Source organism: Neoarius graeffei, chromosome 2 (assembly GCF_027579695.1).
Source record: "Neoarius graeffei isolate fNeoGra1 chromosome 2, fNeoGra1.pri, whole genome shotgun sequence".
NCBI lineage: Eukaryota > Metazoa > Chordata > Actinopteri > Siluriformes > Ariidae > Neoarius > Neoarius graeffei.
The window spans coordinates 119511557-119533382 of NC_083570.1; the positions used below are offsets into that span (position 1 = coordinate 119511557).

At 57.3% G+C, this 21826-nt stretch overlaps 1 protein-coding gene across 1 annotated transcript in view; it reads right to left on the reverse strand.

Moving 5' to 3' along the window:
- ehmt2 (euchromatic histone-lysine N-methyltransferase 2) overlaps nucleotides 1–21826 on the reverse strand; it is a 47604-nt gene that overhangs the window by 22458 nt on the left and 3320 nt on the right. The window contains 3 exon segments of the mRNA XM_060915465.1: nucleotides 13768–13953; nucleotides 20062–20144; nucleotides 20278–20347. Of these exon segments, the coding sequence (XP_060771448.1) occupies nucleotides 13768–13953; nucleotides 20062–20144; nucleotides 20278–20347 (339 nt within the window).

The following is a 21826-nucleotide window of genomic DNA, read 5'->3' on the forward strand; positions in this document are numbered from 1 at the left end:
AGCAATAAAGAAAATAGTTTAGTCGCAAACAACCGCCTGCCATGCTTCTGTGCTCCACCCACATCAGGGTCTTTCTACAGTGGTGCCGAAACCCGGGAGAGTGCAGAAGGGAACAGCCCCATGGAGTCCTCGCCATTCAAGGACTTGATCCATGCCCTCGCCACAGCCCAGCATAACCAGCACCAAGCACTGGTCGCCCTCCGGAAGGAGCAAGAACAATGGTTCGAAGCCTTGGTGCTGGCCCAACAGGAAGACTGTCGGGCATTCCGGCACCTGCTCATGTCGGCGGGGACCATGACCGCCGCTGGAGTGGACCCTTCTCCACCTCACCCTAACAAAGTTGGGTCCACACGACGATCCAGAAGCCTTCCTCGCACTCTTTGAGCAAGCAACGGAGATGTGGGGTTGGCTGGTCGACTGGCACGCCTCCTCCCCCTGCTGACAGGCGAGGCGCAACTGGCTGCGCTGCAGCTCCCCGCTGAAAGCCGGCTCATGTACATGGACCTCTGACGGGCCATCCTCCAGCGTGGTGGCCGCTCCCCGGAGCAACAACGGCAGCGCTTCTGCTCGCTGCGTTTGGAGGAGGTCAGCCGACCGTTCGCGTAACAACTCCAGGACGCCTGCCGGTGGTGGCTGAGGGCAGACGACCACGACGCCGAGGGAGTGATCAACCTGGTGACACTGGAGCAATTCGTCACACGACTTCCAGAAAGAACCGCAGAGTGGGTCCAGTATCATCGCCCGGCATCGCTAGACCAAGCTATCGAGCTGGCAGAGGACCACATGGTGGCAGCTCCGTGGCAGGAAGGCGTGTCTCCTCCTCTCTCTCCCACTGCTTCCCGTCCTCACCCCATTCCCCCACTGCGGAGGCAGAGGCGGGTTCCCCCCCAGCTGGACCGGCGCATTCCTGGTGTCCTCCCGTTTTCCCCTTCCTTGTCTGTGTCTCCTCCCCCCCAGGTGAGTGATACCCGAAACACTGGTGCACAGGGAGAGCCTGGGCCGGTGTGCTGGCGCTGTGGGGAGCCAGGACATCTCCAACATCAGTGCTCTGCGATGGAGGTGGGCACGGTGGTCCGGGTCCCCGACGCGCCAGAAACCGCCCTCGATCGGGCCGGAGCGTATCATATACCGGTAAGTGTCCAAGGGGATATGCATCAGGCTTTGGTGGATTCCAGCTGTAACCAGACCTCAATCCACCAAAGCCTGGTGCAAGGTGAGGCATTGGAGAGAGCACAAGTGGTGAAGGTGTTGTGTGTGCATGGAGATGTTCATGACTACCGTTTGGTGTCCGTCCACATTCTATTTCGAGGGGAAAAGCATAGTGTAAAGGCGGTGGTTAACCCTTGTCTCACCCACTCACTAATTTTGGGGACTGATTGGCCGGGTTTTAAGGAGTTAATGACGCACATAGTGGAGAGTGGGTCCTGCTGTAATTCAGCTAGGGAAAGCCCCAGAGTAGCATTGGCGGGAGAAGCTGTCACAGAGCCATCTAAGTCAGCACTGCGTCAGGGCAACACGCGGAGTGAGGAGCGTCCCGCCCCTCCTCCCCCTCTTGGGGATTCCCTTGGGGATTTCCCGTTAGAGCAATCGCAAGACGAGACTCTGCGGCATGCATTTGACCAAGTGAGAATAATTGATGGTCAAATTCTCCAGCCAAATGCGACACCGGCCTTCCCCTACTTTGCTATTATTAAGGATAGGCTATACCGAGTGACGCAGGACACCCAAACTGGCAAAGAGATAACACAGTTGTTAATTCCAAAGAGCTGCCGGGAATTCACATTCCAAGCAGCTCACTTTAATCCCATGGCTGGACACTTGGAGCAGGATAAGACACTAGCCTGAATAATGGCCCAGTTCTATTGGCCAGGGATTCGCGGGGATGTCCGTCAGTGGTGTGCGGCGTGCCGCGAATGCCAATTAGTAAATCCAAATTTAGCCACTCCAAAAGCGCCTTTGCGCCCTCTCCCTTTAATCAAGACCCCGTTTGAAAGAATTGGGATGGATCTCGTCGGGCCATTAGATCAGTCAGCACAGGGATATTGCTTTATTTTAGTTCTGGTAGACTATGCAACGCGATATCTGGAAGCAGTGACTCTCCGCAATATCTCAGCACGCAGTATAGCAGAAGCGCTCTTCCACTATCTCCCGGGTCGGGATTCCAAAAAAAATCCTGACAGACCAAGGCACTACATTCATGTCATGCACACTGCGCGAGCTGTATAGGCTACTGGGGATTAAGTCTGTCTGCACTAGCGTCTATCACCCACAAACAGATGGCTTAGTAGAACGGTTCAATTGAACTCTCAAAAATATAATTCGGAAGTTCGTAAGCGAAGATGCATGTAACTGGGATAAGTGGCTCGAGCCCCTGTTATTTGTAGTACGAGAGGTCCCGCAAGCCTCTACAGGGTTTTCACCGTTTGAATTGTTATAAGCCGCGTGGTATTTTGGACGTGCTACGTGAAAATTGGGAGGAGGAACCTTCACCTAGTAAAAACGAAATTCAATACGTTCTCAACCTGCGCGCCAAACTCCACACACTCATGCACTTAACCTAGGAGAATTTGCGGCAGGCACAAGAACCTCAAGTCCGACTGTACGACAGAGGCACGCGCCTTAGGGAGTTCACATCGGGAGACAAAGTACTCGTATTACTGCCCATGTCGAGCTCCAAATTGGTCACCAAGTGGCAAGGGCCCTTCGAGGTCACATGACGAGTCGGGGACGTCGACTATGAGGTGAGGCGAACGGACGGGGTGGGGCATTGCAAGTTTACCACCTCAATCTATTAAAATGTTGGAATGAGGAGGTCCCCGTGGCATTGGTGTTGGTAATTCCGGAGAAGATGGAGCTGGGGCCAGAGGTTCAAAAAAGAAAATTGACATCGCCCACCGCTCCGGTCCCCTGTGGAGACCACCCCTCCCTGACCCAGCTCACGGAGGTAGCCAAGTTGCAGAAAGAATTTTCCGACGTGTTTTTGCCCCTGCCCGGCTGCACCCACCTCATAGAACACCACATTGAGATGACCCCGGGGGTGGTAGTGTGTAGCCGCCCTTACTGTCTGCCCGAACACACACACAAAAAAAAAGGTAGTCCAGGATGAACTTTATGACCATTTCGAGCATGGCTTCATCGAGGAGTCCCGCAGCGACTGGAGCAGCCCAGTAGTCCTGGTCCCCAAGATTGATGGGTCGTTCTGGTTCTGTGTGGACTGGAAAGTCAATGAGGTGTCTAAATTTGACGCATACCCAATGCCTCGCATTGACGAGTTGCTCGACTGATTAGGCGCTGTTCATTTTTATTCGACACTGGATTTAATGAAGGGATATTGGCAGATCCCCTTGACTCCTCTATCCCGAGAGAAAACGGCCTTTTCCACACCGTTTGGCTTACACTAGTTCATCACACTTCCTTTTGGGCTGTTTGGGGCGCCCACGACGTTCCAGCGGCTTATGGACAGGGTCCTCCGCCTCCACGTATCTGGATGACATTATCATCTATAGTAATTACTGGTCGCGGGACCTTAAACACCTGAGGGCCGTCCTAAAGTCATTGAGGCAGGCGGGTCTCACAGCCAACCCAAAGAAATGTGCAACTGAGCGGGTGGAAGTACGGAATCTGGGTTTCCACTTGGGCCATGGGCAGGTGTATCCCCAAATTAATAAGATGGCAGCGATTGCGGCCTGCCCGAGGCCCAAGACAAAAAAGGGGGTGAGACAGTTCCTGGGGCTGGCTGGCTACTATCGAAGGTTCATACCTAATTATTCAGACATCACCAGCCCGCTGACTGACCTCACTAAAAAGGGAGCACCAGATCCGGTCCAGTGGACGGAGCAATGCCAACAGGCTTTCTGTAAGGTAAAGCCTGCACTGTGGGGGGGGGGGCACTGTTACACTCCCCTGACTTTTCTCTCCCCTTTATTTTGCAGACAGACGCATTGGACAGAGGACCGAGGGCCGTTCTGTCCTAGGAGGTGGAGGAGCGTCCCGTGCTATACATTAGCCGGAAGCTGTCGATGTGGGAAGGCAGGTACAGTACAATTGAAAAGAGTGCCTAGCCATCAAGTGGGTGGTCCTCGCCCTCCGGTACTACCTGCTGGGGCACCCTTTCACCCTCTGTTCGGACTTCGCGCCCCTCCAGTGGCTCCACCACATGAAGGATGCCAACACGCAGATCACCCGTTGGTATCTTGCACTCCAGCCATTTAAATTTGAGGTGGTCCACAGGCCGGGGGCACAGATGGCAGACTTCCTCTCCTGTCAAGGGTGTGTGTGTGTCAGCTTCAGGCCGGATGGCTCCCCGGCCTGAGTCGGGCGGTGGGGGTATGTGGCAGCGGGGGTGTGGCCAAGCATCAGTCTGTGAATGGAAGGTGGAGTCAGGGAAGGTGAGTGGTCATGTCACTACACCTGTTACCAATTAACGTGTTTGTGGATCTCCTTCAGTGACTACGCCCAATAAAGGGAGGGTGAGAAGGGGAGAACGGCGCTGAGCACTTGCTACTAGCCTGTGTGTGTGGTTGTGTGTGTGTATATATATATATATATATATATATATATATATATATATATATATATATGTGTGTGTGTCTGTGAGAGACAGTGCCTAAGTTGTGTGCTGTAAAGCAGTAATAAAGTAAAGAAACAAATTGTAAACAACCGCCTGCCATGCTTCTGTGCTCCACCCACACCAGAGTCTCTCTACAGTCACACTTCCTTTTGGGTTGTTTAGGGTGCCCACTACATTCCAGCAGCTTATGGACAGGGTCCTCCGCCCCCACACCAGCTACGCAGCCACGTATCTCGATGATATTATCATCTACAGCAATGACTGGCCGTGGCACCTCGAACACCTGAGGGCCGTCCTAAAGTTGCTGAGGTGGGCGGATCTCACAGCTGACCCAAAGAAATGTGCGATTGGGCAGGTGGAAGTACGGTATCTGGGTTTCCAGTTAGGCCATGGGCAGGTGCGTCCCCAAATTAATAAGACGGCAGTGACTGCGGCCTGCCTGAGGCCCAAGACCAAAAAGGGGGTGAGACGGTTCCTGGGGCTGGCTGGCTACTATCGGAGGTTCATACCTAATTATTCAGACGTCACCAGCCTGCTGACGGATCTCACTAAAAAGGGAGCACCAGATCCAGTCCAGTGGATGGAGCAATGCCAACAGGCTTTCTCTAGGATAAAGGCTGCACTGTGTGGGGGGCCACTGTTACACTCCCCTGACTTTTCTCTCCCTTTTATTTTAAAGACAGACGTGTTGGACAGAGGGCTGGGGGCCATTCTGTCCCAGAAGGTGGAGGGGGAGGAGCGTCCCGTGCTGTACATTAGCTGGAAGCTGTCGATGCGGGAAGGCAGGTACAGCGCGATAGTGAGTGCCTAGCCCTCAAGTGGGCGGTCCTCGCCCTTCGGTACTACCTACAGGGACGCCCTTTCACCCTCTGTTTGGACCACGCGCCCCTCCAGTGGCTCCACCGCATGAAGGATGCCAATGTACGGATCACCCATTGGTATCTTGCACTCCAGCTATTTAAATTCAAAGTAGTCCACAGGCCGGGGGCGCAGATGGTGGTGGCGGACTTCCTGTCCTATCGGGGGGGAGGGGGGGGTCAACTTCAGGCCGGACGGCTCCCCGGCCTGTGTCGGGTGCTGGGGGTATGTGGCAGCGGGGGCATGGCCGAGTGTCAGTCTGTGAATGGAGTGCGGAGTCAGGAAAGGTGAGTGGTCATGTCACTACCCCTGTTCTCAATTAACGTGTGTTTGTGTGTCTCCTCCAGTGACTATGCCCTATAAAAGGAGAGTGAGAAAGGGAGGTCAGTGCCGAGGGCTTGCTGGTAGCCTGTGTGTGTGTGTGTGTGTGTGTGTGTCTGTGAGAGAGAGTCTAAGTTGTGTGCTGAAAAACAGCAATAAAGAAAATAATTAAGTCGCAAACAACCACCTGGGCGGCACGGTGGTGTAGTGGTTAGCGCTGTCGCCTCACAGCAAGAAGGTCTGGATTCGAGCCCCGTGGCCGGCGAGGGCCTTTCTGTGCGGAGTTTGCATGTTCTCCCTGTGTCCGCGTGGGTTTCCGCCGGGTGCTCCAGTTTCCCCCACAGTCCAAAGACATTCGGTTAGGTTAACTGGTGACTCTAAATTGACCGTAGGTGTGAATGTGAGTGTGAATGGTTGTCTGTGTCTATGTGCCGGCCCTGTGATGACCTGGTGACTTGTCCAGGGTATACCCTGCCTTTCGCCCGTAGTTAGCTGGGATAGGCTCCAGCTTGCCTGCGACCCTGTAGAACAGGATAAAGCAGCTAGAGATAATGAGATGAGACGAGACAACCACCTGCCGCGCTTCTGTGCTCCATCCACACATCAGGATCTTTCTACACAGAACAATAACATCAGGAACTAAATCAGATATAACGCTATACGAGAATAAAAGATACATCATTGCACTCCCCTCTCCCATTTATTTCTACAGGAGAGCCAAAGCAACAAAAACACTAGCTATGAGAACACAAGAGGAAGTGAGGAACACTACGAGCATCAGCATGGAGAACAACAACAAACACAGGACAAACTAACAAGAGGCGGGGTTTAAATAACAAAGATAAGTGTAAATAAGGTGAAATGTGATAGAAATGAAAGCTGGTGTGTGTGGTTAGAACGTCATGACGCACTGCATTCTGGGTGTGTGGATTGAAGCCTGTGTGCTGGAGCGAGCCAGTGGACACAGCACCCCACTGCCCGAGATACAGCGGACACGGCATCCCTCTGTCTGAGACACGGTGTCCCGCTGTCCAAGACATGGCAGACATGGCATCCTGCTGTCCGAGACACGGCATCCAGCTGTCCGAGACACGGCATCCAGCTGTCCGAGACAAGGCGGACACGGTGTCCCACTATCCGAGACAAGGCGTTCCACTATCTAAGACATGGCAGACACAGCGTCCCACTGCCCGAAACATGACAGCTCACTGCCCAAGACACAGTGTTCCACTGTCCGAAACATGGTAGACACAGCCTCCCACTGTCCAAGATACGGCATCCCACTGTACGAGACACGGCGTCCCTCTGCCCGAGACACGGCACACACATGGCATCCCACTGTCCGGGACACGGTACACACATGGCATCCCGCTGCCCGAGGCACGGCGTCCCGCTGCCCGAGAAATGGCACACATGGAGTCCTACTGCCCGAGACACGGCGTCCTGCTGTCCGAGACATGGCAGACACGGTGTCCCACTGCCCAAGACACGGCACACACGGTGTCCCACTGCCCAAGACACGGCACACACAGCATCTCTCTGCCCGAGGCACGGGATCACTCTGCCCGAGACGTGGCAGACGCGGCCTCCCACTGCCCGAGACACGACATCCTGATGCTACGAGACAGAGCAGACACGGTGTCCCACTGTCCGAGACACGGCAGACACGGCGTCCCACTCTCAGAGACAAGGCAGACATGGCGTCCCACTCTCAGACACACGGCAGACACAGCATCCCACTGTCCAAGACACGGCACACACAGCGTCCAGCTGCCTGAGGCACGGCGTCCCTCTGCCCGAGGCACAGCAGACACGGCCACCCACTGCCTGAGACACAGCATCCTGATGCCCGATACACAGCAGACACAGTGTCCTGCTGCCCAAGACATGGCAGACAGGGCTTCCCGCTGCCCAAGACACGGCGTCCCACTGCCCGAGACACAGCAGACACAGTGTCTCACTGCCCGAGACACGGAGTCCCACTGTCCAAGAAATGGCAGACACGGCATCCCACTCTCAGAGACATGGCAGACATGGCATCCTACTGTTCAAGACACGGCACACACAGCATCCCTCTGCCCGAGACAAGGCATCCCTCTGCCCAAGACATGGCATCCTGATGCCCGAGACACAGCAGACACGGCGTGCCTCTGCCCGAGACACAGCGTCTCACTGCCAGAGACACGGCAGACATGGCGTCCCACTGCCCGAGACATGGCATCCTGATGCCCGAAACACAGCAAACACAGTGTCCCACTGTCCGAGACACAGCACACACACAGCGTCCCACTCTCATACCCCTTCACCACCAAATCAGCTCCAGGGCTGGTTCGGGGCCAGTGCTTAGTTTGGAACCGGGTTTTCTGTTTCCACTGACAAAGAACTGGCTCTGGGCCAGAAAAACCAGTTCCAGGGTAGCACCAGCTCTTTGCGGGGCTAGAGGAAAGAACTGCTTACGTCGCGGGGGGGGGGGGGGGGGGGGGGGGGGGCGCAGAATTGTTAAGACCAACAACAATAGCAAGACCGCGAGAGGGCGCCATTTTTAAACAAGTGACGAGATATGGATGCAGTAAAGCAGCAGTCATCCATTATTGTTGTAGTTGTTGCTGCTTCTTCTCCGTGTTGTTGTTGCTTTGACGTTCGCGCCAAAGTTTATGCAAACGCAACGACGTAACTGATGTATACAGTGACGTAATGACGTGGCTCCCCTTAGCACCCCAAGCTATGGAAAAGCAAACTGGTTCTCAGCTGGTTCGCAAGTTGAACGAGTTCTGAACCAGCACCAGCCCCGAACCAGCCCTGGAACTGATTTGGTGGAAAAGGGGTATCAGAGACACGGCAGACACGGCATCCTTCTGCCCGAGACACGGCGTCCCACTGCCCGAGACACGGCATCCCGCTGCCCGAGACACGGCATCCCGCTGCCCGAGACACAGCAGACATGGCTTCCCGCTGCCCGAGACACGGCAGACACGGCATCCTTCTGCCCGAGACACGGCGTCCCGCTGCCCGAGACACGGCAGGCACGGAGTCCCGCTGCCCGAGACACGGCAGGCACGGCGTCCCGCTGCCCGAGACACGGCAGGCACGGCGTCCCGCTGCCCGAGACACGGCAGGCACGGCGTCCCGCTGCCCGAGACACGGCAGGCACGGCGTCCCGCTGCCCGAGACACGGCAGGCACGGCGTCCCGCTGCCCGAGACACGGCAGGCACGGCTTCCCGCTGCCCGAGACACGGCAGACACGGCATCCTTCTGCCCGAGACACGGCGTCCTGCTGCCGGAGACACGGCGTCCCGCTGCCCGAAGCACGGCAGACACGGCGTCCCGCTGCCCGAGACATGGCAGGCACGGCGTCCCGTTGCCCGAGACACGGCAGGCACGGCGTCCCGTTGCCCGAGACACGGCAGGCACGGCGTCCCGTTGCCCGAGACACGGCGTCCCACTCTCAGACACGGCAGGCACGGCGTCCCGCTGCCCGAGACACGGCGTCCCGCTGCCCGAGACATGGCGTCCCGCTGCCCGAGACACGGCAGGCACGGCGTCCCGCTGCCCGAGAAACGGCGTCCCGCTGCCCGAGACACAGCAGGCATGGCGTCCCGCTGCCCGAGACATGGCTTCCCGCTGCCTGAGACACGGCAGGCACAGCTTCCCGCTGCCCGAGACACGGCAGGCACGGCGCCCCACTCTCAGACACGGTGTCCCGCTGCCCGAGACACGGCAGGCATGGCGTCCCGCTGCCCAAGACACGGCGTCCCGCTGCCCGATACACGGCGTCCCGCTGCCCGAGACACGGCAGGCACGGTGTCCCACTCTCGGACATGGCAGACACGGCATTCCGCTGCCCGAGACACGGCGTCCAACTGCCCGAGACACAGCAGACACAGTGTCTCACTGCCCGAGACACGGAGTCCCGCTGTCCAAGAAATGGCAGACACGGCATCCCACTCTCAGAGACATGGCAGACATGGCATCCCACTGTTCAAGACACGGCACAGACGGCATCCCTCTGCCCAAGACAAGGCATCCCTCTGCCCGAGACATGGCATCCTGATGCCCGAGACACAGCAGACACGGCGTCCCTCGGCCCGAGACACGGCGTCTCACTGCCCGAGACACGGCAGACATGGCGTCCCACTGCCCGAGACATGGCATCCTGATGCCTGAGACACAGCAGACACGGTGTCCCACTATCCGAGACACAGCACACACACAGCGTCCCACTCTCATACCCCTTTACCACCAAATCAGTTCCAGGGCTGGTTCGGGGCCAGTGCTTAGTTTGTAACCGGGTTTTCTGTTTCCACTGACAAAGAACTGGCTCTGGGCCAGAAAAAACGGTTTCAGGGTAGCACCAGCTCTTTGCTGGGCTAGAGGAAAGAGCTGCTTACGTCAGCGGGGGGGGGGGGGGGGGGGCAGAGTTGTTCAAACCAACAACAATAGCAAAACCGCGAGAGGGCGCCATTTTTAAATAAGTGACGAGATATCATGGATGGAGTAAAGCAGCAGTCATCCATTATTGTTGTAGTTGTTGCTGCTTCTTCTCCATGTTGTTGTTGCTTCGATGTTTGCGCCAAGGTTTATGCAAACGCAGCGACGTAACTAATGAATACAGTGACGTAATGACGTGGCTCCCCTTAGCACCCCGAGCTATGGAAAAGCAAACTGGTTCTCAGCTGGTTCGCAAGTTGAACGAGTTCTGAACCAGCACCAGCCCCGAACCAGCCCTGGAACTGATTTGGTGGAAAAGGGGTATCAGAGACACGGCAGACACGGCGTCCCACTCTCAGAGACACGGCAGACACGGCGTCCCACTCTCAGAGACACGGCAGACACGGCGTCCCGCTGCCCCGAGACACGGCGTCCCGCTGCCCGAGACACGGCGTCCCGCTGCCCGAGACACAGCAGATATGGCTTCCCACAGCCCGAGACACGGCAGACACGGCGTCCCGCTGCCCAAGACACGGCGTCCCGCCGCCCGAGGCATGGCGTCCCGCTGCCCGAGACACGGCAGGCACGGCGTTCCGCTGCCCGAGACACGGCGTTCCGCTGCTCCGCTGCCCGAGACACGGCGTCCTGCTGCCCAAGACACGGCAGGCATGGCGTCCTGCTGCCCGAGGCATGGCGTCCCGCTGCCCGAGACATGGCAGGCACGGCGATCCGCTGCCCGAGACATGGCGTCCTGCTGCCCGAGACACGGCAGGCACGGCGTCCCGCTGCCCGAGACACGGCGTTCCGCTGCCCCGCTGCCCGAGACACGGCGTCCCGCTGCCCGAGACACGGCAGGCATGGCGTCCCGCTGCCCGAGACACGGCGTCCCGCTGCCCGAGACACGGCAGGCACGGCGTCCCGCTGCCCGAGACACGGCAGGCACGGCGTCCCGCTGCCCGAGACACGGCAGGCACGGCGTCCCGCTGCCCGAGACACGGCAGGCACGGCGTCCCGCTGCCCGAGACACGGCAGGCACGGCGTCCCGCTGCCCGAGACACGGCAGGCACGGCCTCCCGCTGCCCGAGACACGGCAGGCACGGCCTCCCGCTGCCCGAGACACGGCAGGCACGGCCTCCCGCTGCCCGAGACACGGCGTCCCGCTGCCCGAGACACGGCGTCCCACTGCCCGAGACACGGCAAGCATGGCATCCTGCTGCCCGAGACATGGTAGGCATGCTGTCCCACTGCCCGAGACACGGCGTCCCGCTGCCCGAGACATGGCGTCCCGCTGCCCGAGACATGGCAGGCATGGCGTCCCGCTGCCCGAGACACGGCATCCCGCTGCCCGAGACACAGCAGGCACGGCTTCCCGCTGCCGGAGACACGGCAGGCACGGCTTCCCGCTGCCCGAGACACGGCAGGCACGGCTTCCCGCTGCCCGAGACACGGCAGGCACGGCTTCCCGCTGCCCGAGACACGGCAGGCACGGTGTCCCACTCTCAGACATGACAGACATGGCTTCCCGCTGCCCGAGACATGGCAGACACAGCGTACCGCTGCCCGAGACACGGCAGGCACGGCGTCCCACTCTCAGACATGACAGACATGGCGTCCCGCTGCCCGAGACACGGCATCCCGCTGCCCAAGACACGGCAGGCACGGCGTCCTGCTGCCCGAGACACGGCGTCCCGCTGCCCGAGACATGGCAGGCACGGCATCCCGCTGCCCGAGACATGGCGTCCCGCTGCCTGAGACACGGCGGGCACAATGTCCCACTGCCCAAGACACGGCGTCCCGCTGCCCGAGACACGGCGTCCCGCTGCCCGAGACACAGCAGGCAAGGCTTCCCGCTGCCCGAGACACGGCAGGCACGGCTTCCCGCTGCCCGAGACACGGCAGGCACGGCTTCCCGCTGCCCGAGACACGGCAGGCACGGCTTCCTGCTGCCCGAGACACGGCAGGCACGGCTTCCCGCTGCCCGAGACACGGCAAGCACGGTGTCCCACTCTCAGACATGGCAGACACAGCGTACCGCTGCCTGAGACACGGCAGGCACGGCGTCCCACTCTCAGACATGACAGACATGGCGTCCCGCTGCCCGAGACACGGCATCCCGCTGCCCAAGACACGGCAGGCACGGCGTCCTGCTGCCCGAGACACGGCGTCCCACTGCCCGAGACACGGCGTTCCGCTGCCCGAGACATGGCAGGCACGGCGTCCCGCTGCCCGAGACATGGCGTCCCGCTGCCCGAGACACGGCGGGCACAATGTCCCGCTGCCCGAGACACGGCGGGCACAATGTCCCACTGCCCAAGACACGGCGTCCCGCTGCCCGAGACACGGCAGGCACGGCGTCCCACTCTCAGACATGACAGACATGGCGTCCCGCTGCCCGAGACACAGCATCCCGCTGCCCGAGACACGGCAGGCACGGCGTCCCGCTGCCCGAGACACAGTAGGCACGGCATCCCACTGCCCAAGACACGACCTCCCGCTGCCTGAGGCACGGCGTCCCGCTGCCCGAGGCACGGCGTCCCGCTGCCCGAGACATGGTGTCCCACTGCCCGAGACACAGCAGGCACGGCGTCCCGCTGCCCGAGACACGGCAGGCACGGCGTCCCGCTGCCCGAGACACAGCAGGCACGGCGTCCCGCTGCCCGAGACATGGCAGGCACGGTGTCCCACTCTCAGACATGGCAGACACGGCGTCCCGCTGCCCGAAACACGGCAGACACGGCATCCCACTGCCCGAGACATGGCACCCTGATGCCCGAGACACAGCAAACATGGCTTCCCACTGCCCAAGACACGGCATACACGGCGTCCCGCTCTCAGAGACATGGCAGACACGGCGTCCCGCTGCCCGAGACACGGCATCTCACTCTCAGAGACATGGCAGACACGGCATCCAGCTACCCGAGACACGGCAGACACGGCGTCCCGCTGCCCGAGACACAGCATACACAGCGTCCCACTCTCAGAGACACGGCAGGCACGGCCTCCCGCTGCCCAAGACACAGCATCCCGCTGCCCGAGACACGGCCTCCCGCTGCCCGAGACACGGCCTCCAGCTGCCCGAGACACGGCCTCCAGCTGCCCGAGACACGGCAGGCATGGCCTCCCGCTGCCCGAGACACGGCAGGCACGGCCTGCTGCTGCCCGAGACACGGCGTCCCACTGTCCAAGACACGGCGTCCCATTGTTCGAGATAGGATGTCCCACTGTCCGAGACACGGCATCCCATTGTCCGAGATACGATGTCCCATTGTACGTGACACGACGGACATGGTGTCCCGCTGTCCGAGACACAGCGGACACAGCGTCTCACTGTCTCAGCAGAAATGGTATGAGCAGCCTTTACTGAAACAAAACAGATGTTAAGAAACAGGAAGAGACCCAACAGGGACGTGATGGAGCTCGACTTGTGCCACGTTCATCACCAGCTCATGTCTCAGATTGGGCTTTACACAGCAACAGACTCGTGAATTATACGCCATATCCTCTCTCGCGTGGTTCACATGCCGGAACATTCTGTTAGATACAGTTAGGTGGGATACACCGTATCCTGTGTGTGTGGGTGTGAGAGCACCTTGCTGTCAGAGTAGATGATGTCATCTCCTGCGTAACTGTTGTACAATAGGTGGAAATCTTCCTCATCTGCATCGTCATCTAGACCCTCCAGCCAACCACAGCTCAGGTCTTTGGTCTCTGGAGCAACAGGCTCTGCCCTCTCCATCACAGGAACAGGTGATACAGGTGATACTGTCTCTGATGACTAATGAGAAAAAATACAAAATTTACAGAAGGAAATAAAACGCACTTTCACAAACTCAAATTATTTGCTTCTCAGAAAACTGTACAAATGTTTAATATTTTAACAGAAAAAGCAGGGATTCTATTTTCTAATTTCATGAATTTTTATATTTAATTCATGGAAGAATGTTTTTGGGGAAAAAAAAAGCAGTTTTCCTGAAACTATTTTTTAAATTCGAGTTAGCTTCTTTTTAAAAGTTCTATTTCGTTTCTACTGACCGCCAGAGGCGGTGCTTTCAGCACATGGATATCCATCACACGAACGTGCAGGTCGAGTAATAGTAACAACAAAGTCACGTGTGACCTGGGTGACGTCACCCCGTGACCCCGGCATAAAAGACCGGTAAACCCAGGAAGTGACCTCTTACATCTTCTCGCGTTTGCAGGTTGCGAGTTGGATTGAAATTTGGACAAAGCGCTGTGGTAGTTTCGTTACCCGTAGGGTTGGGGCTGTGCTTATGCACCCTCCAAGAAACTGCGCTAAGTCCACCAACTCTTTTCTTCTTGTCGTTATATTCGTATTGATTTATTACTCCGTAAGCTGAGCGCTCTCGCTCGGTGGAGTTAGCTGATTAGCCCTCCGGGGCGGTGTCCTCACCGCTGGAGGCCGGCTTGTTTTCGCTTCAGGTAAGCGGGTTTCATTTATTTAAATTAAAGCGGCGTTCCTCTCGCCGCTGTTTATCAGTTCTGCGGCGCTCGGCGCCTATCCTTGTTAATATTATTAACCACCTTGTTTTGTGTAGCCTCGCCGCCGGCCTGTTCACAGGCCGGCTGTCTTGTGTGTTGTATTCGTATTGATTTATTACTCCGTTAAGCTGAGCGCTCTCGCTCGGTGGAGTTAGCGGATTAGTCCTCCGGGGCGGCGTCCTCACCGCTGGAGGCCGGCTTGTCTTCATTCAGGTAAGCGGTTTTCATTCATTTAATTTAAAGCGGTGTTTCTCGCCGCTGTTTATCAGTTCTGTGGCGCACGGCGCCTATCTTTGTTAATATTATTAACCGCCTTATTTTGTGTAGCCTTGTCTCCGGCCTGCTCACAGGCCGGCGGTCTTGTGTTGTATTGTTTGTTACTCCGTTAAGCTGAGCGCTCTCGCTCGGTGGAGTTAGCTGATTAGTCCTCCGGGGGGTGTCCTCACCGCTGGAGGCCGGCTTGTCCTCATTCAGGTAAGCGGTTTTCATTTATTTAATTTAAAGCGGTGTTCCTCGCCGCTGTTTATCAGTTCTGTGGCGCACTGCGCCTATCTTTGTTAATATTATTAACCGCCTTATTTCGTGTAGCCTTGTCTCCGGCCTGCTCACAGGCCGGCGGTCTTGTGTGTTGTATTCGTATTGTTACTCCGTTAAGCTGAGCGCTCTCGCTCGGTGGAGTTAGCTGACTAGCCCTCCGGGGCGGTGTCCTCGCCGCTGGAGGCTGGCTTGTTGTCGCCCAGGTAAGCGGTTTTCATTCATCTAAATTAAAACGGTGTTTCTCGCCGCTGCTTATCAGTACTGTGGCGCACGGCGCCTATCCTTGTTAATATTCCCGACCACGGGTGTGTTCGCCCGGTCGTTTTTCATTTCCGCCTGATTGTTTATTTTGGGCTGCTTACTTGGGGTGTTCTCGCCCTATTTTTTAAGTTCCCTTCTGCCAGCCAGGCGTCATGGACCTCTTCTCTCGCTGCGCCAACTGCCGGTCCCCCTCGAACCGGGGGACAGCCACCGCGAGTGCCCCTCATGCCTGGGTATTGACAGGCCCTGCTGGCGAATCTTCAGCCTCCGCCACAGGGGGCAGTGTTCCCGCAGCCACCCCTTCTGCCTGGCAGCCCGACTGTTCACCATCACCACCGCTTCTGTCACCGGCCGTTGATGCACGCGGCCTGGATGAACTGTCGATCGGGGCTTCGGAGAGCTTTGACTGCGGTGGGTCCGATGGTCACGGCTCCACCTCTCTGGCCGGTTCCCAGGCCACCAGCCATGGCACCGTGGCAGCGTCGGAAGGCGGATGCTCATCCATCCAGCCAACGCTGAGGGCTGCATTGGCCCGTCTGGGGTTGGACACGCCCCGGTGGCCCAGCATCAGAGCGCTTTCTTCAGAGGTCCCACATAGCCTTCCTCGTTGTCTGTTCCGCCCTCGGCCTCATACATCGAGGAGTTACAGAGGTGTTGGGCAGATCCTAGATGCCTTCCCACCTCCCTAGTGACTGCAGGGCCCTGGCGGCAATGCAGGACACCCCTACCTATGGCCTCCTGCAGATGCCCAACATTGAGAAGCGGCTTTCATTCATTTAAATTAAAGCGGTGTTTCTCACCGCTGTTTATCAGTTCTGTGGCGCACAGTGCCTATCCTTGTTAATATTACCAACCGCTTGTTTTGTGTAGCCTTGTCTCCGGCCTGCTCACGGGCCGGCTGTCTTGTGTGTTATATTCGTATTGTTTGTTACTCCGTTAAGCTGAGCGCTCTCGCTCGGTGGAGTTACCTGACTAGCCCTCCGAGGCGTGTCCTCGCTGCTGGAGGCCGGTTTGTTGTCGCTCAGGTAAGCGGTCTTCATTCATTTAAATTAAAGCGGTGTTTCTCGCCGCTGTTTATCAGTTCTGTAGCGCACGGCGCCATCCTTGTTAATATTCCCGACCACGGGTGTGTTCGCCCGGTCGTTTATTTTTTATTTCCGCCTGATAGTTTATTTTGGGCTACTTACTTGGAGCGTTCTCGCCCTATTTAAGTTCCCTTCTGCCAGCCAGGTGTCATGGACCCCCAGACGCTGGAGGGGACGAGCGCGGCATCACGGGAGCTGTGTGACGCGGCTCCAGGCCTTTGCCTACTCGTCGCGGGAACTGGGCCGGCTGATGTCGTATCTCACCCTCGGCCGCCAGCAGATATGGCGGGCACAGTCCCCTCTGGCCGAGCCCGACCGGCGTGTGCTGCACTCTCTCCCTGTTGTCCCCGGGGAGCTGTTTGGCGAAGCCACTCAGCAAGCCCTGGATCGGAGTGCCCAGGTCATCTAGGCGTAACAGCAGTTCGCTGGCCCCCGCCAGGCCCACCACCATGGCCAAAGCTGGAGAGCGTTGACCCCTGGGTGCTGGTGACCCTCACCGAGGGTTACCGCATCCAGTTCTGCCGCCGTCCACCACGTTTCATGGGGTCAAACACACCACCGTGAGCCATCCGGGGAAGTCCCTCGTCCCCTGGCAGGAAATCGCCACCTTCCTGGAGAAAGGAGCAGTCTCTCCCGTCGACAGGCAGAGACAGCAAGGTGGGTTCTACTCCAGGTATTTTCTGGTTCCGAAGGACGGCGGTATCCGCCCGATCCTCGACCTGAGGTCCCTCAATTCCCACTTGAGGACCATGAGATTCCGCATGCTGCGTACAGTGGATGTCTTACACCACATCCAGGCGGGCGACTGGTTTGTCACCTTCGACCTGAAAGACGCCTACTTCCATGCTCCCATTGTGCCACACCACAGGCAGTTCCTGCGGTTTGCCTTCGAGGGCCAGGCTTTCGAGTTCAATGTTCTGCCCTTTGGGATATCGCTGGCACCCCGTGTGTTCACCGGGTGTGCGGCATCGGCACTACTTCAGGCAAGGGGTTTGCGTGTCCTGCCCTACCTGGACGACTGGCTTGTCTGTTCACGGTCAGCAGCTCAGGCCCGCACCAACATCACGACTGTGCTCTCGCATGTCGTAGAGCTGGGGCTCAGGGTGAATTACAAGAAGAGCTCGCTGGTGCCCAGCCGGGAGACGACTTTCTTGGGCATGCACCTGGATTCGAGGTCGTTGATGGTAACTCCCTCCCAGACCAGGATCCACAACATCCGCCTACTGCTTGGCCGCTTCAGACGGGGTAGGTCACTCGCCCTGAAGACCTTTTCAGCGCCTGCTGGGCATGCTTACGGCAGCCTCCTCTCTGGTCCCGCTGGGACTTCTGGACTTATGCCGCTTCAGAGGTGGTTCAACGGTCTCCACCTCCACCCGGTGCTGCACGGGCGCAGCACATCAACGTGCTGGAGCTACGGGCTGTGTTCCTCGGCCTACAGCACTTCCTCCTAGGCCTGACCGGCAGACACGTTCTGGTGCGGACGGACAACGCTACGGTAGTGTACTACATCAACCACCAGGGAGGCACAAAGTCCCTCCAGTGCTTGGAAGTGGCTGGCCAACTTCTGCGGTGGGCCCATCGACATCTCTTGAGCCTGCGTGCCATGTACTTGCCAGGCACTGCCAACAGGGCAGCAGATCTGCTGTCCCGCCAGGACCCCGATCCCGGGGAATGGAGACTCAACCCAGCGGTGGTTCTCGCCATCTGGGAACGTTTTGGCAGGGCAGAGGTGGACCTCTTTGCCTGCCAGGAGTCGACACACTGCCCTCTGTGGTTCAGCCTCCACGGCCCCAGTCCCCTGGGCCAGGATGCGCTGGCGCATGCTTGGCCGAGGCAACTGCTGTATGCCTCCCCCCCCTCTGCTGCTGATCGTGCCAACCCTACACAGGGTTGCGATGGACCACCACGGGCTGCTGCTTGTCGCCCCCCCGGTGGCCGGGCCGAGTGTGGTTCCCAAGTTGCTGCAACTTCTGAACGGCGACCCCTGGTGCCTGCCAGTGAGGACTGACCTGCTATCACAGCTGGGAGGGCAGATCTGGCACCCGGATCCAGCCCGTCTGCAGCTCTGGGTATGGCCGCTGAAGGGCCGGACCCCCTGCGAGGTCCTTGTGAGCCGGCAGTAGTCAATACCATTGCAAGCTCTCGGGCACCCCCCACCAATGCCCTCTATGCCAACAGATGGAGGCTTTTCTCCAACTGGTGCTTAACTCGGGGGGAGGAGCCTACATGCTGCCCCCTGCCGACCATTTGACTGTTCCGCCAGTCTCTGCTTTGATAAGGGTCTTACCCCTGCCACCATCAAGGTCTATGCAGCTGCCATCTCTGCTCAGCATGCCAGAGTTGGGGGAAGGACCGTGGGGTCCCACGCCTTGGTGGCACGTTTCTTGAAGGGTGCTCTCCGGTTGAGACCCCCCCGACGGAGCCGGGTACCCACATGGGACCTTCATTGGTGCTGCAGGCTCTCTGCGACGCACCGTTCTGAGCCCCCGCTCACGGCAGACATTTCATGGCTCTCCCTGAAGACTGCTTTTCTTCTGGCCATTACATCGACGAGGCGCGTCGGGGAACTACACGCGCTGTCAGTCAGTGGGGAGTGCCTGCAGTGGCACTCCGGCGACAGTGGGGTCACCCTGTGGCCTAACCCCTCTTTCCTCCCGAAGACCCTCTCTGCTACCTTCGTCAACCAGCCCCTTAGCCTTGCGGCGTTCGAGGCGGGCCATGGTGAGAGGTCGGAACTTTTGTGCCCAGTTCGCGCCCTCAGGGTGTACGTGTCGCGTACAGAGGGCTTCCGTAGGAGTGACGCCCTGTTTCTGTGCCACACAGGACCGTCGAGGGGTCTGGCGCTCTCTAAGCAGAGGCTATCCAAGTGGATAGTCGAGGCCATATTACATGCCTACAGGCACAGTGGCTTCCCGATTCCTCCGGCTGCCAGGGCGCACTCTGCACGGGGCGTGGTGGCCTCATGGGCATCACTGAAGGGCGTGCCCCTTTCAGACATATGCAGCACAGCCTCCTGGGCTTCCAGCTGCACCTTCACCAGGTTTTACTGTCTTAATGTCGTCCCACATAATCCTGTGGCGACGGCTGTCATTCCAGGCCCGTCGCAGCAGCACTGGGTACGGGTAGGCACTCCTCATGACCTGGTTGGTATTAGTCATCCATGTGCTGAAAGCACCGCCTCTGGCGGTCAGTAGAAACGAAATAGAACGAGGGTTATGTATATAACCGCGGTTCTATGAGTTTCGGATGACCGCCAGAGCTTGGCAGTCACTCGGAGTGTACACGAGAAGATTTGCCAAGAGGTCACTTCCTGGGTTTACCGGTCTTTTATGCCGGGGTCACGGGGTGACGTCACCCAGGTCACACGTGACTTTGTTGATACTATTACTCGACCTGCACGTTCGTGTGATGGATATCCATGTGCTGAAAGCACCGCCTCTGGCGGTCATCCGAAACTCATAGAACCGCGGTTATATACATAACCCTCGTTTTCTCCTCACCTCCGTTGTTTGCTCCAAGGATTTCTCAGGCTTCTCTGCAGGGGGCGCTGAGGAGTCAGTGTCCAACTTCTGCTTCTTTACAGCTAAATAAATCAAGAGAGAAAAAGAAACAAAAACAGTTTTAATGTTACAAAATTCTATTAAGAATATATTCTAATTTACATCATAAATTATGTAAATTCATAATAAAGTCAGGAAGAAAGAGAGGAGTGGAACCTGTATCAGTGTCCGACGTGCTACTGGTTTTTGGTTTGTCTGGAGTTACAGCGTTCTGGACAGTACGCACCTTAAACACACACAGATTAAACAACGCACCTGCAAATTCAAAAACTGCTTCCTATTGACCCGTTTCATGTTTGTAAACAATAATGTATTTTGTGGGCGGAGCCAAACTGGTGACAGAAGGTGATAATGATGGTGCCAGGTGTCAGTTTATAATATATTATGGGATACCTTTCACCTGGACACCTTCTCTAATTATTGAATGGGGTATCAGCAGAAAACGCTGCTTTACACTGATCAGATGACCCGTAGCGATGGGGTGTGTGTGTGTGTGTGTGTGTGTGTGTGTGTGTGTGTGAGAGACCCAAACTGATGCCCAGAATATCATCCGGTCACGAGACTACTGTCTGCCCCACGTTCACTAAACACTTCTCACTCCTTCTGCTCACACCCGAACTCTGGCCAGCGGTGTTCCCCATTACTAAACCTTCTCCTGACGCTTCCAGATTTGTGGTCACTGCTGTTACTAATCTATCATAATAAACAAAATCATAAACGTCTTTCACGACTGTATCCTATAAAAAAATAAATAAAAATCATCTTTTTCGGCATTCATATTCTGACATCCAAAAGCACAATAAACATTTTTGCCGTATCCCAGGGATCTCGGCCGCTCCCCTCCACTCGCTTCTGCTGTCGTTTTCCCACCACAATGCATGCGAATACAGTGACGTAGCCATGACGTCCGCTCCACGCTAGCCTGTTCACTACATGGCGTTGTTACAGATGGGTTCTGGAAAAGATCTGATGAGTAGAAAAGTGGTACTTGGAGTGGTCCCCCCCACCCCCCTTTTTAGGAAATAGTTCTGTCGAGTTTGACATTTTAGCTTCTCTTTTAAATTCTACAGGAAAACAGAATCAGGAGATACATCATCATTCACAGGCCAAGTTTACATTAGACCGTATCTGTCTCGTTTTCTTCGCGGATGCACTGTCCGTTTACATTAAAACGCCTGGAAACGCCGGGAAACGGGAATCCACCAGGGTCCACGTATTCAATCCAGATCGTGTCTGGTCCGGTGCTGTGTAAACATTGAGAATATGCGGATACGCTGTGCTGAGCTCTAGCTGGCGTCGTCATTGGACAACGTCACTGTGACATCCACCTTCCTGATTCGCTGGCGTTGGTCATGTGACGCGACTGCTGAAAAACGGCGCGGACTTCCGCCTTGTATCACCTTTCATTAAAGAGTGTAAAAGTATGAAAATACTGCAAATACTGATGCAAATACTGCCCACTGTGTAGTTATGATTGTCTTTAGGCTTGCCATCCTTCCACTTGCAAGTGGTAAGTGATATGCACTGAGATCACACACACAGCGGCTCAGTCCCGAATCACTGCTCGTGCACTTCACTCGCGCGCTCTGTGAGCTGCGCAGGGCCGGAGTGCGCACCCTCCAGAGGGCACTCGCTGTTCAGGGCGGAGTGATTTGGAGCGCAGGATGCCTGCGGAGCCGAGCGTATCCGTGTATCGGTGTTGCTG